This window comes from Cavia porcellus, unplaced genomic scaffold, assembly GCF_034190915.1.
Source record: "Cavia porcellus strain 051 isolate PalLab524CR breed Dunkin Hartley unplaced genomic scaffold, mCavPor4.1 scaffold_30, whole genome shotgun sequence".
Classification (NCBI taxonomy): Eukaryota; Metazoa; Chordata; class Mammalia; order Rodentia; family Caviidae; genus Cavia; species Cavia porcellus.
In genome coordinates, this window is record NW_026947513.1 from 7,777,160 (window position 1) to 7,796,388 (window position 19,229).

General features: G+C 43.9%; 1 protein-coding gene across 1 annotated transcript in view; it reads right to left on the reverse strand.

Moving 5' to 3' along the window:
* The window catches only part of Sel1l3 (SEL1L family member 3), a 99,892-nt gene that overhangs the window by 66,327 nt on the left and 14,336 nt on the right, over positions 1-19,229 (reverse strand). Inside the window, exons 3-6 of the mRNA XM_063240637.1 lie at positions 9,723-9,849; positions 8,005-8,126; positions 7,206-7,321; positions 3,971-4,029 (exon numbers count right to left, since the gene is read on the reverse strand). Of these exons, the coding sequence (XP_063096707.1) occupies positions 3,971-4,029; positions 7,206-7,321; positions 8,005-8,126; positions 9,723-9,849 (424 nt within the window). The remainder of the gene's footprint in view (positions 1-3,970; positions 4,030-7,205; positions 7,322-8,004; positions 8,127-9,722; positions 9,850-19,229) is intronic.

Below are 19,229 nucleotides of genomic sequence, written 5' to 3' on the forward strand. Positions count from 1 at the left end.
AATAGAAGTATATGAATGTGGTCTCTCTCAAAACATCGTATCACTGCATTTACTGTGTGTGTGTGTGTGTGTGTGTGTTGCTGGGCACTGAACCCAGGGCTGTGCACAATGCTATGTAAGTGCTCTGCCACTGAGTTACACCCATGGCCCCTTTACTTACCTTTCTGTGGTTACAAGAGAGGACAGTAAAGAAAGCACATTATGGCCTCTCTTTGGCATTCCTGCATTGCCAGCAACACAGTGGCTGCTCTTTGGGACCATAATTAAGTAAAGCAGGGTTACCTGAACAAAAGTACTCCTATCCCTCAATGGTTGATCTGATAACCAGATACTAAATCACAAACAGGCAGGTATCACATGCTGCATGGAAACGCTGGACCAAGAGATGAATCACATTGCAGACGTGATGAAGTGGGGCGGCACCAGTTCATTATGCTACTCCACATGGTGGTCAGCTTACGACTTCTGTTTATTTTGGAAATTTGCCATTTACTATGTTGAGACCTCAACTGACCATCGTTTTCCAAAAAAGTAAAACCTCAGGAAAGAAGGGAACTGTTGTATATTTTTAAATTAATATAAAACGTTTCAGGTAAGGATCTATTAAAAGGATCTCTGCATTCACTGAGTTTTTCAACTGATAATAAATTACTCAGTCCCTTTAGCACCAGATGCTAGTCTTTTAAAACTGTCATCATTATCAACCATCGGGACATCTGTCTGGCTTGAGCTCAAGATGCATCTCCACCTCCACGCTTCCACATTTTTCCCTCTGAAATCCTCAGGGTCTGCACAAAAATCACAAGAGATTCCTTGTTCTGTGTGCACTGTTCAATGGTCATCAATTTCACTGACATAAAAGCTGAGCCAGTCTGTTCAAAGCCCAAATCCATCTCTTCGGAAAACCTCAAGTGTGCCAGGAACTATCTAGACTCTTATCTAGATGCAGAGGGTCCTGGGTTATTACTGAGGAGCACAGTGGCCTGAAAGAATCATCAAGGTTGTGAGGTCAGCATCAATCAGAATGAGGAAACAACTCCACGTGGCTCCCTTGTCTGCTAGAGGAACTTGCCTTGACAGACCCTCTGACAGTCACTCTCATCTGCAGCAGAAGTCCTCAGGGCACGACTTAAATCCTGATCCTCCCTCCCTATCTGTGGCCATCCCAGCATTTCACCAGAATTTCAATTTTAAATTTACTTGTGAATGTATCTATTTAATGTATTCCTCTCCTGCTAAATTTTTTTTAGCTCCCTGAAGTCAGGGAAGTGTATATTTTTTGTTTATCATTTTATTCCAAGACTCAAGCACTATGTCTGGCACATGATATATGCTCAATAAATGTGATGAATGAATGAATGAATTCAACACTCCAGAGGCCTGAGGTTATCACCTGTCACTGAGTATTCCTGACAACCTCTTCTTTGTGCACTGCACTGTGCTCCCAAGCACTTAATTCATGGCCTTCCTACACCATTTTCATGCCTAACAGTCAAGGCTATGTTTACACTGCAAGAATTAGCAGAAGGAGGGCTGTGAGGCTTTCCTGGGACATCTACAACCAGGAAGGCTGCGATCTTTGATGTTCTTTAACTGCCTGGCCCGCTATGAAAGGGAGGTTCTCTCTAAGAATGAAATTTTGGATTCCTAGCCACAGGGACCCAGGAGAGATCTGCATATCCCGCACAGCCTGGTTCTACTCATGGGGCCCCCAAGAGCACAGAAAGGCCACTGAGGCAGTGACAAAGCACACTCACATCTGACAGTAGCACTAGGTAAGGATACCGAGGTATTTGATGCCTTGACTGGGATTTTGAATTGGTATGCACTCAAAAATCAGTTACTGATCCCGAGAATTTTATAGGGTCATATTTTATAGGGATCTTTATTTAATGTTTGGATATTTTGTTCATCATGGATTATTTGCATTCATTTTGATTTTTAAAAATATCATATGAAGATTATTTTTAAACATTGGGATTGCTGTGGCGTTTACCTGTGCCCCCTCCTCATTCTATGTTGAAACCTGAACCCCTCAACCTCAGATGACTTTACTGGAAACTGGGTCATTGCAGAGGCAGTTAGGTAAGGTGGGAGCAACATGGAAAGGTGGGCTCCTAATCCACACGAATAGCATCCTTTTCCACTGGGACATCTAGACACAGACAGACACAGGGAGAGCAGCTTTTGAAGGTGGAGTTTCATTGCCAAAGCCAAGGAGGTGCTGGAAGCCCAGAAAATGGCTTCTTCCTGGTGCCTGCTGGGAGGCATGGCCCTGCCAAGACTGCCATCTTAGGCCTCTAGAACCGAGAAGTTCTGCCGTGAAAGCCACTATTTTGGCACTTGGTTCCAGCAGCCTGAGCCCTGATTTCTGGGCACTCTTCAAATTTTATGCTCAAGACTTGTCCCTCATGCACCTCACCCTAGTGCAGCCTGAGATCACACAGAGATTCTGTGTACAGTTCACTCATGTTGGCCTCCAGATTTGTAAGATTCAGAGAAAAGGAAGCCTTTACACAGGAAACAAAAAGGAGCTTGTGAAATTTAGTCAGTTGTCATGACTGTCTTAAGTCAGGGGCAGGGTGACAAGAAGAAGGAGAAAGCCGCCGTTTCAGCCATCATGACCTGAAACACAAGTCGGCAGGTAGTATCTTAAACCTGCTTCCCAGAGCACAGGGCTGGAAGAGTGTCCCGAGGGCCGCAGAGGGTCTGAGTCTTCAGGGGCTCTGGGCTTCTCTGTGCCTGAACTCATCACAGCAGCCCCATGGCCACTGTTAGAAAACAGGAACCTGTGGCTGTTCAACGCTTTCAGCTGACAGGAACCCACCGTGCTCCGCTCTCATACTCTGGCTGGGCCCTTCACCTTGTCCTCCAGGCCTGGATGCAGCTATCAGTCACTTCTGGCCTTCTCTTTGCGGGCTAAGTAACACTTCCTTAGCCTTCCTGTGAGGCTCTAATCCTTTAATCCAGCCACGAAACCAAGACTTGTTCTAGGTACCCCGAGCCTACAATCAGTTTGACTGCAGTGTAGGAAACAGGAATGGGTTTCAGAAGAGGAAAGAGAATCCCTCTCCTTTCCAACCTCCACCCGCTCTGCTTTCATTTCTTTAATAGTCAGTTTCTGAGAGAATGCAGGTTGTGCGCGGCTCGGTATTGCGGCCCTGTCTGGAGAAACATCACCCTGCTGCTGCAGGGAAATGACTGAAGACCAAAGCAATAAACCACTTCCTTAGTGCCTGGCTGTCTTGACACATTTTTTTAAATTATACATTACAAAACTGGTAATTTTTATCTTTGATCTTTACACTTATTCTTAAACATTCAATTATACATAGATTATCCAGCTATGCTGGAGTATCTCACATTCTTAATGAAGGTCGCCGTGTGGTTCTGGTACCAAAAAATCCACCAATATATGTGCACATGGGAGCAAATTAAAAAATTATAAAACGCAGTTGTCAGTTTTCATAGCTCTTGAAGAGAATGGTTACATAAGGATGAAAAGTTACACCAATATCAATAGTTGCATACATTTCCAATCTAGATTACAAACATAAATATGAAGTCTGTCTGCTTTTATGCTTTATGCTAAGCCAAAGTTACCGACCATTCTCAATAAGCAACATTAATCCTTTGATTTATTTTTTTTTCTGAAGCCTTCATAGAAGATAATTTTCAAAGAAAATGAATTATGAAGCGCCATGAAAGGAAGAATTTACAATGAGACATGGAGAGAGGACTAGTTTTCCTTGCTTAGTAACGAAAAAGGTTGTGGGGGAAATCGGGAGAGTTTGTGCACAGTAAAAGAAAAAAGAAAAGTACAAAGACTAGCTACAGGGTAGAGAAGAGTCCATGCATGCAAGGGCTGAGTGAGAAGGTATGGAATAACATTAATGTTAAACCCTAAAATGTGACAGTTCCTTAACCCTCATGCGGCCAAATTTTGAGTGAAAAGAAAAATAACACTTACCTAATAGTCTGATTATGGTAGCTCTTCAAATCCTGTCCAGTGCTGATGGTTATCACTATCTGTGTTGGGACAGATACAAGGATTAAGTTATGTCTCAACCCTTTACATTATTAATATTAATATAACATATTATATAGTCTTTGGTATAAATTACATACACATATACTGTGTTACATAGTCTGTACTTGATCAATCACTGTGAAGAAATGAATTTAACAGTTTACTAGTCATGTGCAAATCTTAAGAATTAACATAATGTTAAGTGTATTAATCACTGTCTTGTCACTGGGACAAAATACTCAGTATCTGAAACTTGAGGAGAGATTTAATTTGGCTTATGGTTCAGGGGGTTCTAGGGATTCAGTCAATGGTCAGCTGACTCCAAGGCAGAAACAGTACGGTGGAGAAGTCTGGGCAGAAGAAAGCCACTCACCCCTCCGCAACCAGGAAGCAGAGAGAAAAGGAGGGAGCCAGGGAGGAAGACAGACCCTCCGAATGTCCAGTTCGAGCAACCCCTCCCATTCAGCTATGAACTCATCAGTGTATGACTCTGCTGATGAGTAAGGGTAGCCCCCCATCCAATCACCTTTCAAGAGTCCCTCTCTGAACACATGAGATTTTAGGGGACAGTTTAAATCTAAACATTTAGTTTCCTCAAATGACTGCGTGTGGTTAAAAATATCTAAGACACAGTTTCTGCAAGTGGGTTTCAGACGCTCCCAAACGCCAAGCCGAGGTTCATTTGACACATTTGTGTTTACATCTTGTTGCACAAAAAGGCAAGGAAATGTGTATGACACCACAAAGTGTTTTTGAAATTTTATTCTGATTTCAAGAAAGCCTAGAGGGGAAACGAGATGGTGTCGTGTGTTTCTCATGCTCTGCTGCTCCCACCTCCCCTCTCTAAGCCACAAGACTCCTCAGTCATTTCAAAGGAAGCGGTGCTTTTGCCACGAATGTTGTGGGCTGCCTCTTGCATGTTACTGCACCCTGGATTGCAGCATGAGTCACTGGACTACAGGGCCACTTTTACCCTCTCATTGCTTCCACAGAAAGTGTTTAGCAAACCTGTGCTCCGGTCTCAAAGGCGAGGAAACAACATTCACAGAAGACAGACTAGCCCATTAAAAACCAACCCAGCCCTACCATACGGCACATGGGTTCAGAAAAGAAAACGATTCAATCTAGTTGCTTCCCGAATCCAATCATTTACTTTAAATGACTTGCCCATTTGGTAAAAACAGACAGCAGGACAGCCCCAATGTAGGTGGATTTTATGGGGGGGAATCATGAATAATGGTTTGAACTAATGTATATGGGGGAAGACTAGATGACACAGAAAAAAACAGGGTCAGAGTCTAAGTACACTAAAAAATAACGTTTCTTTCTTTTCATCTTTTTGACCTTCCTACTTTTATTTTTTTGTAATCAACTCACTGAGTACTCTGTCTTTAAACTTATATCTCTGATTAAAGGATTTTCATTTGTCTGTCCAAAAGTCTTCCATGACACCCCATTGCCTTCAAGTTGTACAAATCCTTTGATATTCAGCATTCTGCACCCTCTAGCTCAAAAGACATATTTTTTTATTCTATTAGTTTTCCACAGTCTGCAAATTTCTACTCCATTTGCTGTGGTTTGAACGTGTACCTCAAAAATTCATGTGTTGGAAACTTAATGCATAAATGCATATGTTGATGTCATTTGGAGCTGTGGTAATTAGAGCCAGGAGAGGTCATGCTGGTGGGGTGCCCAGGATGGCACTATGGCTTCATAAAAGAAAGAGAGCCCTGAGCTAGCAGAGTCTCTTGCTATGTGATGTCCTCACCTTGACATGACACAGCAAGATGCAAGCAACAGTTCCTATCTCTAAAACTATAAGAAAAAAAGTCTTTGGCATTTAGATTACCCAGTCCCAGGTAATCCCTACAGCAACACAAAAGGGACTAAAGATGAAACTAGCTAATCCCTTAACTCCCAATAGCATGCTTAAATATTCCCTCCTCTTTCCCATCTGAATTCTCCCCAAACATGAACTCTCTCCACAAAACTTTCCCTAAGCATCATAGCATGAAATGTTGTCTCCCTTCTAGAAATCACTATGAATCATTTGGCAATTAAGCTTGCTTTATGACTTCTCTTCACGTGCCTAATGTGACTTCCATAAATAGTCTATAAGCCACTGGAGCCTGGTGCCTTACATACAGCAGGTGCAAAATAAGATCTGTGAATATGCTCTGATGGGCTAAGCCTGTCTCAGTGACACAGAGTAGAGCCAACCTCCTCCTCAGGGGACAGCAGCAGCGAGGCTCACACATGTGGGAAGTGGGGACGTGGACCACAGCTATGTCACCTAACATTTCCAAGGAAACAAGCAAACATATAGAAGCTCCCAGCTAACATTTTACAGTCTCTCCAGAAAGGAAGCAAGAATTGACCTGATTTATTTTCTCTTCAAGTAAAGGAAATGTGATTAACCTAAACATCAAGGGAAGACCGTGTATTATCTAATGCACAAGACAAACCAAATACCTCTTTCAGTTTGGTTACAGGAAAGGCATGAATCAATAAGAAAAGCTGATGGGAAAATAAAGTAAGCAGAAAAAGGTGTATACTGGTATCCAGTATGTGGAGAAATGGAAGTGTCTTCAATTATAACGACAGATTTGCCATAATCCATAAAATCTGTGTTATCAGAGTTTGAAACAGTTATATGCAATGTTTTACGTACCCACTGGAATGATCATTTATGTTTACTGCTTATTATGAATTCATTTAATGCCAAAACGCAGTAATTGTTTCAGCTGCCAAGAAGAGTCAAACCATTTCTTAACTGAACTAGCCAATAAATTTCCTCTTTTGTTTGGTTTATTTTTTTGAAGTTGTGGATCTGATAATATGCAATATAAACATGGCCAATACCATTTTAGCATTTATCTCCCTGGGGGAAAAGCAGTGAATTGCTCAGATAATTGTGGCTATAGAACTCGCTCTATTATTTACTCATTCACAATATACTCCTAAGGAAGCACTTTAAAAGTTAATTAAATGGGATGAGATTCTTATGATTTAAACTTCCATCTATAAAAGTTTGATTTAGCAAGTGCAGAGTTGTAAAGAGAGTCTATCATTTACTGCAAATTTGCTTGCAGATTTTGTTGCTCCCTGCCATCACAGCCATGCTTAATCTTAAGTGAAAAAATGAAAATGATTTGCAGATGAAATATTCAAATACCTGGCCTCCAGTAAAAGAGATATCCAGCCGAAACCACTCCTTCAGAGGGACAGTGAATTTAGTTTTTACAGCAAGGTCTTCTCCTTGGACAAGATGCATTTGAATATGCAAATGACCTAAAAGAAAAATTAAACCTTATGAATATGACAAAAACATACCTAGGAGTAAATGAAGTAGATGCACCTTTTCAACAGTTTCAACTACAAGACTAAATCACATAGAAAACAAACCAAAGTCAAAAGTACACTTCTAAGTGCATTTCTTTGTAAATAAGACTTTTTTAAAAAAGATTCTAGGGGAAAAAGTTTAATTTGAAGCTCACATTTGGCTAACATAGTCTTTCTGGCATGAATAGTAGCCAGTTTGTTTCTTCCAAATACAAAAATATCCACACATACATGCACACAAGTGCAAACACACGTGTACATACATACACACAGCTTGTAAAACAGCTGGAGTCCAAGACCCATCTAGATTTATTTTCCCAACCTTTACAGTTGTCTTAATTCCACAACTTCTCTTTAACCTCTCTTTACTGCATCTACCCCAACTAATCAACTTGTTTGTATCTTAAGAATAAGTTTTTTCATCCCCACTCCTACTTTACTTTATTACATATTTAAGTAAATAGCATGATAACAATGATCCTTCAATTGCCCCTGACTAATTTAAAAGCAAACACCAGCTTGTTGAGTTGTTACACCAACGATATCTTTCTTATTATAGACAGATGTATTTGCCAGTAGACACGACATAGGAAAATTACCATAACACTTTAAAGGTTCTGTTTTATACTCACCTTCCTCAGTAAGAAACACAGAAGGTGTGCCATACATCTCATTAGAATCAACGAAGTACAGAACCCCGCAGAGATTGGCCTTGCAATAATGGAGTAAATAAAGCCACAATGAAACAGTAAACCTGAAGGAGAAAAAAATTCTGCAGATTGATATCATCCAAGAACAGGTAATTATAGTTAACAATGACCGAGTAAATTGCTTTCTTTCCAATGAAGGGATGGGTTTGTCTTAGTGTTCATCATGGGAGATCAGCTTGCAAAGCCTCATTCTTGAGACAAAGGATGTAGTTATAGTAACTGCAAAGATGAGAGCTAAGCTTCATTGTACAGAAGGAGCAGGCATTCTAACCTGCACCAAAAACTGTTTCAGAGCCTCTCTGGGATCTTAAAAGGCTTACAAAGGCAGATGTAGAATAAAAATTTGGATTTTAATAAGAGGTGATTTGATAAGGATCTATTCAAATACCTATGATTAAAAGGAAAAAACATAATTAGGGCTTTTTGAACAATTTTGCTTCTTTCAAAGATAAAAAGCCCTAAGGTAGAAAAATGTAACAATCCACAAATGGCATCACTGTGTGATAATTAGGACACACATACAGTATTTTAATGCTCGTACCAGGTTGTTCAGTATCACAGTTCTGGCTGACCAATATGAAACAATTTATCTATTCTATTCCAGGACTTGTGGCTGTTTTAGTTGGAAAAAGATTTGGTACAATTGTAATTTGCGGAGTGAAAATAAAGTAATAATGGTCCACTTGACTAAGACACACTTATCCGAGCTATGTGATCCATCAATCACTCAGCAAATACTTGCAGAACACTTGCTTGATGTTACACGTGTGACAGTGACCAGCAGTTCAAAGATGAAGAGCTGGGAATGAGTTCGCTTCACACACAAAACAGGATTCAAGGTCAAAGAAATGCACTGAGTTGTCTCCATTTACCACCGTGACCAACTCACAGCTTGAATTAAAGTGGAAGTGGCCCTGGGCTCCTTGGGGGAAATAGCCAAACAAGCCCTTTAGAATATCTGGGGCTTTATAATCTGGCCTCAAAATCAGTGGCAGGATATGAAGCAGATGGTGTCACATAGCTCCCTCCTGACCCACCCAGCCGAGCAAGCTCATGAAGATAAGTTATTACAAGGAAGCTTAGCAAGAACATACGCTCAGTAAAGTGACTCAAGATCTCTCTGCAGCCAGGAACATGGGAAGAATTAAATCATTCTGCTAAATCCATCTGATCTGAGGTGAACCAGGAACCATGTGTAGCATCTTCAATCCAGCAAGAGGAAAAAATAGCTATATGTGGATTTTGCTAAAATCAATGGAGGAGATCAGAAGTTGCAAGAGTTCAAGCAGCTCATCCAATCTTCCAGGCAGAAGAGACAAAGCCAAGCTGCAGTGTGTGCTGGCTCTGGCTGGCTGCCCCTGAGACTTTGCAAGGCCTTGGGCTGCCTTACTGCCTACTCTGGCTTGCCTGAGACCAACATGTAAAGACTCAGACAGACGGGGGTTCCCAGGTGCAAGAATAATTCAAGAGTACTTTGAGGATTCCAGTTTTTAGGTTCGGTCTAAGTAGTGCAGACCCTAACATCTGTGGGAAGCACCTTGGGGAGGATGAGCCCTCCTACAGAATCCTTCCAGGAGACCACTGCAGCCCTCAGACAACATAAGCACTGCCCCACCAGCCCCTGGTGTGCCCACCCTTACACTGGGTAATCCGTCCGCTGGCATCGGGTGGCCTCCAGCTCTCGGTTCTGAAACCTCCAGAGCTTCTTCACGATGCCGGTGTTTTCACCACTGGAGGCGTACGGGAAGTCGAGGAAGGCAACCACATCTGCAAACAGCAAAACAGCCACCTTCCCGTTATGCCCAGGAAAGCACTCTTTCCCCAGCCACACTTCCTGGCACCCTCTGCCTGGCTGCAGTCAAACATTTCAATGCGATGGCCTAAAGATATGAGCAAACATCCACAGAACACCGAATGTATGCCCAGCACCACGCTAAGCACTTCGTCAAGACTCTCCTCATTAGTTTTCAAAACCCTGTAAAGGAGAGTGTACGATTAGTCTCATTCTAAGGACAGAAAGCTCAGGGCTAAATTCGCAAAGTTTGAAAGTGGTAATGTCCAATTTCAGGTTTCAAGCTTAGGCTCTTAACCATTTTATATACTGCCTCCTTAATGGCAGATGTAAGGAGAACATTTTTAATGTGTGCTTAAAGATGGGTTATCAGGTCCGTAGCCCTCATGATGATCCAGACACTGCTATAAATATTTTCAATAAAGTAGTTCATTTAATTCTCATTCTCATGCTCAGCCTAGAGAGGGGGAAATAGAGGCATAGTTGCCAAAACAGTAACTAACACAGAGTATATGCCAGGCAACCTGCTAAGCATGATGCAAGGATAATTTCACTAAATTTCACATTGAGCTAGAAAGTGGGTGCTTTTATTATGCCTATCCAACGGATGCAACATTAAACCTTGAAGAAAGTTAAATAAGAAGAGGTGGGTAGCTGGGTGTGATGGTACATGTCTGTAAACCTAGCACTGAGTAAGGCTGAGGCAGGAGGATCCCAAGTTCAAGTCCTCCCTGGATGATTTAGGGAAGGATCAAAAAACAAAATAACCTATCTTAAGAGTAAAAAGCAAAAGGTAGAGGAATGTGGCTGGGTGGTAGAGCACTTCTGGGTTCCATCGGCAGTACTACCAAAAACAAATCGTGAAAGCAGAGCTGGCTTCTACTCAGGCAATTTGGTTTCAGAATTAACACTATTAAAGCTTCACTGTTTCTGTTTGTGTGCTGTGGGCTTCCCATGTAAACTCAATGCATTACCCTACACCAGAACTACTAACCACACCCCTTAAAACTGGTGAGGGGTCCACTTTATTTCATAAGTGTAGGAGAATTATTTTCTGTGGTTCCTGAATACATAGGACTGTTCAATCACCCTGAAGAGAAAAATAAAGCATTTAGTACAGTGTGCCTGGAATGCCACTCTGCATTTCTGTGACTTCTGCCAAGCAAGGGACATGGCAAGCATACCCAACTGGACTTCAGAGAAGTGTTATCTAAGGGACACTGGGCACTGGGAAACCGCAACAAGACCTGCCTGCTTGGCCACACACTAAGTCAGTTAGTTACTCCTTGGAATGAATGCCAGCCATATAGCAGAACAAATCAAGCTAGGGATGTCGCTGTTCCCGGAGCCCGATCTATAACCCTTTTCCATGCAGAACAGAGCGTTATAGACAGGGCATGAGCTACAATCCAGTTAGCCACCACTGGACACTCAAATACTTCCCCATGAATGCTCAACCAGCAGGGTGACACCGAGCCTCCGGAATGGTGCTGTCCTTGAGCGTGGTGCCTTCTGCAGATCTCCCGAGGATTATTACCAGACCCCAATGTGCTTCTCATGGACCCTTCCCCAAGAAACGTCTCCTCCACTGCGTGTACCTGTTAGTAAGCTGTAGTTAATGCAGCTCCCTCTCACAAGCTGTCTCCAGGTATTTCTTCAATGTCTCAACAACCTACTCCACTATCCTAGCGCAGCTGAGCTACGAACAAGACAGATGTCCATAACAGATCTTAAGGGGAAAACTGAGTTATTTCAGTTCTACATTGGAGTGCCTACTGCCTTCAACATGACAAAGTCTAATTTTCTGTTTTTGTATTTCTCTCACCAGAAAAGAGAGCTCACTTATCCCAAGAGGAGAATAAGGATACTTTTCTCTTTCTTAAAATGTTCCTTGACTTAAATACCCCAAATTAAATGATGGAACAGTCTATTTCTGGGGGGTTCTTGGAGGCAGAAAAGCTGGCTTCTATGAGAGTCACCAAATACCAAGATTGACACAAATTGCGGGTGCATCACCCCGTGTGCCACACATTCCAGATTTTATTTCCCAAAAGGAAACAAAAAAACTCACTAAGTAGAAAAGCACCTTTGGTTTTAAATAATTTCACAAGAACAGACTTCAGAATTTCAGCCCTGTGATTGTGCATGTATATGTGTATTTAATAAGATTAAATAACCCACTTTCCTCTACTATACTTACCTAGAGGGGAATTTGGATCCCCAAAAGGGCAAAGTTATCAGTTCCACCAGAAACACCCTTCCTTTCCCCCATTTTTTATTTGTTTTTGTTTTGTTTATGCAATCTGAGCTCAGTTTGGGCACACTGGACTTGTTGATCTGCTTTTAGCCTGATGATGGGAATCAAAATGAAAACAATATTGCAAAGGTGTATTTGGAATCTGAGGAAAAAATTCCCCAAAGAGATTGCCATCAGCTCAGTCATTGTTTGGCTTCCGCTGTGTGGAATGGAGCAGAAGAGACCAGATGGTCATGTTAGACCCCAGGAAAGCTTCTGTGGGTGACTGCTGTTATCTAGTACATAGCAGAAACACTAAGCAAAGCAAATAAAAGTTGAATCTGCTGGTAGAGATTTCAGGAAGGAAGCTTCCAAAGTAGAAGGAATTAGAAACGATGTTCCTAATAATCGAGTACCACCCTTATCAAGGATCCAAGCACAGCAGGTCAAATGAGAGAGAGCACCTGCACCAAGACTGTGCAGGGGAGAACCTCAGACCCAAAGATCTAAAATAGTTTTACATAAACTCATATTTTTGCATCCACCAAACTACAGTAATGGTTGTTTTTTTATAAAATCTGTTGTTTTCATAGTTCTACAATTTGGAGGCCTATTGTAATTTTCCCTTGGCAAAATGCCTTTCCATTATAATTAGAGGTAATTAACAAGAATGGAATTATGGAACAGGAAGGACTGTAAAAATTCATCTTGCCCTGGAAAACATACAGACATATTGTCTAGTACCTGAATGTGGCGGCTGGGAGGGATATAGACAGACCGCTGAACTTCTGATGGGGTTGTACCCCAATAAATGTTAATGGCGAAAGTTAGGTGTCAAAAATTCAATACTATAGATGTGGTCAGAACATTTATATTTGCCAACAATTGGGTGATCTCAACTAAACCACAAGCTTATTTTATAATATAGTGCTTATGTAATCTATTAAATACTGAAAAATGAAAAACAGAACGGCCGTAAGGATATGCTTTTGTACATGGGAACATGGAAAACCATAAGTCAAACTATCATGAGTTGGGGACCATCTGTACTGCATTAGTGATGTCTGTTACAGCAGTGCAATGGGGAATGATCATACCAGTGCCACCCACCATTACAGAATTTATAGGCAGGAAAACTTAGTTCCAAAGACATTTAATGGTAATTTCTTCCATATGTTCCATGAGAGGAGAAAACTCATCTCCTTCTCTATTCCAATCCCAGAGTTCAGAACAGTGCCAAGCACTTGAAAATAAATATTTGGTGAATGAATGAATAAACGTAACTGTGGCCATGTCAGGATTCAAACCTGTTTCCCTTTCTCCCCACACTTTCCATGACTCTCTGTGCACCACACTGCTAAGCCAAACAATGGTCACTCTGGGGGAGGGGTCATCCTGCCCCCAAATCTATTTCATTGGCTTTTCTTGAATTAGGATGGAAAACTAGACATTGTTAAACCACAAACAAACAAACAAACAAACAAAATGCTATGAAAGCAATGTAATTTGATTTTTTCAAATTTTAAGGCAAGAAGAGGTGCTGGATATTAAACAGTGCAGATGCCTTCATTTGCAGACAACAAAACATGCATGTCTGGTTGAAAGCTAAGTAGCTAAGAAGAGGCCCAGCTGTGATTCAAAGCTGGTTTCCTCACTATGAACTAACTGCATCTCACAGGTATCCCAAGAGGGCTGTGGCGGATGTCCAGGGGCCGCCTACACAGGGCCACTGGCTGCTAAAACGCTGAGCATTCCCGTGTTGGTCAGATAAGCAACCTGGCTTTGAACTTTCAAGGTCCTTTAATAGGAATTCCTTCCCCGACCCCTCCCGCAGGCCACACTTGGCTCAGCTGTGGCCTCCACAGCCACCCTGTGTCAGCGCTCAGGCTGGCCCTTGGTGAAGTGGCTTGGGGCCCCAAGAGCCCCTTACTGCTTGTTAAATATTTTGAATCTCATCCCTCTGTGGGAAGGGTTGAGGGGCTCACACAGTCCTTTCTCTGGTTCCCCAGCCCTGACACAGAAGCCTTGCTTTGTGGAAGGGCTTCTGCTCCTGTAACAAAGCCCTACTTGGGATGCACTTCCAACACCCCCAGGAGTGCCACTGAGGCCTCTAGCCCACATGTGAGAGGCTACTCGGTCTCCATGTAAGGAACCACTGTGAATGAAACCAGGGGAAGAGCGAGGAAGATCTTCAACCTCGGGAGTGAAGCTGCAACACTGCAACTCAACAAAGCTTCCCAAATGCAAGGCATTAAACAGGCAGTGGTGATCAAGTGTTTTAGTTTCTTTGAAGCAAAAGCCTAAGAATAAAAATCCTATTTTCTAACCAAAACCATTCAAATCAGAACTTCCCCCCAAAAAAGGATACTGGGAGATGAAATGGTTACTCGCGAGCCTGTGGAATATTTACAACCAAGAGTCTTGAGAATAAAGTAAATTCCACGCCTGGTAAGTTATTCTCCAAACACATTTTTATGTGTGCACAGAGACCCCTGTACAAAGGTAATCGGTGAAGCCTTTTTGTCAGAAGGAAAAGACTAGAAATGACCTATATGACCACCATCAGAAGAAAAATTAAATAAATTATGGACAGTTGAGCTATGGAACGCCACAGAGCTCTTGAAAAGAATAAGGTCATGCGATACGTACTGATACAGAAAAATCTCTACTGCATTGCTAATGAGTACAAGGCAGTTTCTAGTATCCTCTCATTTGCACATGAAGATGAGAGGCTAAACTTGAGGCTTCTGTGTGCAGAGTATTTCTGGAAGAAGACATAAGAAGCTGCTGTACACGTTTGCTTCTGGGAAAAGGACCAGAAGTCTGGGGTGGGTGGAACTTAATTCTTCCCTCTAAACCTTTTTACACTGTTTGAATTTCTTACCAGGTACATGTACTCCTTTTGCAGGGAAGAAAGAAGAGAAGAAAAGCTCTGAACACTTCCGTGCAGGCGAGGAGAAGGAAGCAGCCTCCACCAGGGCCTCTGAGGCCGCTCAGCGCAGCCCAATCCGCTTCAAAGAGACCAAGTCCAGTGGGTGAAGGAAAAGGGATGATTCACATCGATAAAAATTCAACTGTAAAAAAAGTATCTCTTCTAATTTAGAACCTGGGTTAGGACTGTATTAGCATATTTCAGCGAGGCAGCACAGCAAAGTCGACGGAATCCAGAAGTTTGGACTCCTAGTTAAACAAACTCCCAAGAGTCAGTTTCCCTCTTTGTCAAGGAAAGGACGAAAATAATACCGTCTTTCCTGTGGGACTACTGCGAGGATTAAATGAGACAGTGTGCATGGAAAAAGTGTTTTGAAACTTGCAAAGGGCAATGCAGATGCTAGGCACTAATTAATGTTATTACTGAAAAATTCAGACTACTGTGATTAACTGGGGGACTGGGTCTATGGGTTGGTTTTTACTTTTTAAAGTGCCAAATATACAGCTTATAATTAGAAAAACTATCATCATGTCACTGGTTTGAACAGCTCTACTGCAAAAACTTTTTTTCCTCCCATAAAGATAAGTCAGGTCTGGCTCTAACATGTGACTTAACTTTCCATCCTTTTGTTGTCATGGAATTTTGTTATGATAACTCATGCTTCCAGTGCATGCAATCTGAAGATAGGAAGGAATTTGGGATGGGCAAGAAAGGAGAGTGGAAAAGAAGGAAGTGTTTTCCAAGAGTTTCTTGTTTAACGCAGAAATGGCCACAAAGGTAGATGCTAGAAGGCCTCACATCCTTTGCTGTGGCCCTGAGACCCTCAGCAGTATGCTGCTAACCTGGATCGCCTGTGTCCTACCTGAGATTTCACCTCCAAACAAACACACAGCAAGCATGCTGCTGGCCCACAGCTCCTCCTCAGGGCAGACAGCAATGAGCAACTGTACCCCCTTTCTCTGGGGGATGCAGACACAGCCCACTCCCGCATCAGGGTGTGGGTCTCCCTGTGTGCTGGGGCTGGGGTTTCTCTTCTGCCCGGATACCCTGCCTCTATCCCTGCTCTGACCAAAGGTACTGCCCATCCTCCAAGTCTCTGATCCAATGTCACCTTCTGTGTGAAAAAGCCCACCAAGGTATCCAAGGAACACACAGAGTTGGCTCGGTAGCCTTTTTCTATGATGAATGACTTAAAATAAGTAAATAAATAGCTTCACAATCTCATAAAGCAGAAGAGTTCAATAGGTATGTGTGGGAAGCAAACTATCCAGGTTTATCTACCAGTTCCATCATTTTCAGCCATGTGACAGTAGACAAGTTATTCTTCCTCTCTGGACTAGTGATCTCTTCTGTAAACAAGACAAGAGAGTAGGGGAAATTCAACTAGATGCCCAGGAAAAGCAGGTCACATAGTGCAGACACAAAGTAGTGAAGAGTGACGATAGTCAGTGGGCACTTGTTCGCCTCCCATGTGACCACCCTAGAGAGAGGCCCTGGGGTCTGTACCTTCAAGCCTCCAGCCTTAGAGTTACGAAACCAGTCCCAAGCAGGTGCTCCATCTTTATTTCATTGGACTGAACACAATACACACCTTCAGAGAGGTAGCAACTTGGAGGGGTTACCAGTGGAGAGTTCATTTCTGATCAAGGATATAAAATTAAATGAGTGCATATTTGTGTTCCCATGCGGATTTCCAGGGCAGGGATGGAGGGGAGGCAGAACTGGGCCTGGCTGTTGAAGTATGGGTGTGATTGTGTCAGAAAGTCATGGAGGGTGGCAGTGGAGCGTGGTGGGGCTGGCTGGCCCGTGGGCTTGGGGTCCCGTGAGGGAACCCCAGACTCCTCAGTGAAGGTGAAGCTGAGCTTACCAGGGTGACAAAGGTGAAGCAGCCAGCTGAGCCTGCAGCGTGGTGCTCAAGGGGGTCCCAGCTGGGAAGCTGTCACGGGGGTGCAGGGGACCACAGCCATCTCCCACCTCCTTACACTTTCGCTAGGAGGGCGTCAGCGCGCTGTGGCTGTGTGACTGCTGTGTGATGACGGTCACAGAGAAGCATGAGGAAACTGTCCTTCCCCCTTGGCTAAGCTCATGGATTCCCTCAGGCACCTAATTTATGTGGGCACTCTGCTGGGAACTAGAACTCAGCAGATAAAGGGCCCTGGCCCTGCACAGCTTGTGTCCACTGTGAGAGATCATCAACAGGCAAATCAGCAAGCAAATCTATGTAGGCTTCATGATGCCCACGACGGTAAAGCTCTGAAGGAACTCAGGTTGGAGAGTGACAGAGCAGGAGACAGAGATGACTGGGACAAAGTCACTGCCTTCACAGGCCACAAGGGAAGCCAGCATTTGAGCAGAGGTCTGAAAGGGAAAGGGAGGAAGGAAGGTAGGCAGGATCTGCAGAAGAGCAGTTCAGGTCTGTCCAGGGAGAAGCGAGCAGGACCTGCGGCTGACAAGGGTGGCGAGGGGACAGGGACTGAGCCCATAGGGCATGGTGAGGGGTGTGGGCTGAGGTGACTCACAAGGGAAAGAGGGGTTTGAAGCAGAGATCAGCTTGCACTCTGCTGGGGGCAGGGAAGCCAGAGCTGGGCACCTGAGGTGGTGGCTGGCGTCCAGGAGGGTGAGGCTTGCACAGGGCGACACCTGTACTCGTGGCGAGGTGGGACTGAGCAAATGACACGTATAGGCTCAAGCTGGAGCCAGCACTGGCATGGGTTTAATCAGGAGAGAAGACCCTGAGGTCCCAGGTTGGCATTGGAGTCACCAGCCTGCGTGGCTGATTTCTTTCTTTCATAAAGTTTGGGCAAGAGTCAGGCATACATATGACTTGTGTGGGACAACAAATAAGGTCTGTCCCTTCCCCCAAGGAAACGGACAACAATACGTGGAACCATGGGCGTTGCCTGCCTAACCACCTTTGGCCTACAAGGGCAGGACGCAGCAGCAGGGCAGGTGGAGGTTCAGGCACACCGTTGAGCCTTGCCCTGAGACACGTGCATCCCCGAGGGCTGCTGACTGCAGGTCCCAAGTCACCCAGCTGGGCTGGACAGGAGTCTACAGATTCCCTTGCAGACCAGAGGCCTGGTCAGGGCCTGGCACAGGACATGTGGCCACGGGTGCCCCTGTGCCTGAGACCTAAGCCCTGGCAGTGGCAGAGGCATCCCAGCCCTCTCCTGCAGCATCCCAGCATAGAGACTTCACTTCCTCTTCATAAGTGAAGCCAGTCAGGGGTGGCACAGCCCCACCTTTCATCAGTGGGGACACAGACTGTGACAGGACGGAACACAACGGGTGCCCCAGGCTCAGCACTATGTCTCACTAACGTTATCTGATGTTCTGACTCAACTCATTCATCAACAGCTGAATACAGAACAAGCCAGAGGCGGGGCCCCTCCATCTCCATAGCAGACGCCCAGAGCAAAGGTTCAGAGGTGCTTTCCCATGGCAGCTGCCCATTCTCCTTTGACTTATGCTTTAGAGATAGGACGAGGAAATGCTCTGCTTTTTGGTCAACAAATCACAGCTACAGGAACAGAGCTGGCTTGACTGGTATACGGAGCACCCCTCCATTTTGGTGATTTTAATTCTCTGAAAGGGTTTTCCTCTGTGATATGATTGGATTAGATTGGTTCTCATGCCAAGCACAATGCTCTAAGCAATGGGGAGAAAAACCTCCCAGTGTCTTTTCCAAGCCTCATGCATAGGGAAAGGGATGGCAAAGGAGAGAAGAGACATTTCCCACGAGAAGGCCCTAAGAACAGAGCCCATTCATAAATGATTGCATTTAGAAACCTGCATCTTGCAAGTCAGCCATTCTTCAATGTATTCATGATTTGTCTATCATGAAATGGAATCATTAAGCCCTGACAAAGTCAGAGGCAAAGCAAAAGCCTGGCTGTGTGTGCCCCGCACCTCTCTCTGCTCAGCAAATCAGGTGTCTCCGGGGAAGGCATCCTGGGAGATGGGAGCAGAGGGTTCTGCCTGCACACTGACTTCGGAAATGCATCCAGCTGGACGTATTTCAGACGTGAATTACCACCGGCTCCACCCAAATGTGTACGCACACAGAGAGGACCTGCCTCCCTCTAGATGTCTCCGCATTGGGAGCACCACCCAAACTCAGAAGAGACCAAATGTGGAATAAAATTGTGCAAAACTACATACGTGCATGCAAATGCACACACACACAC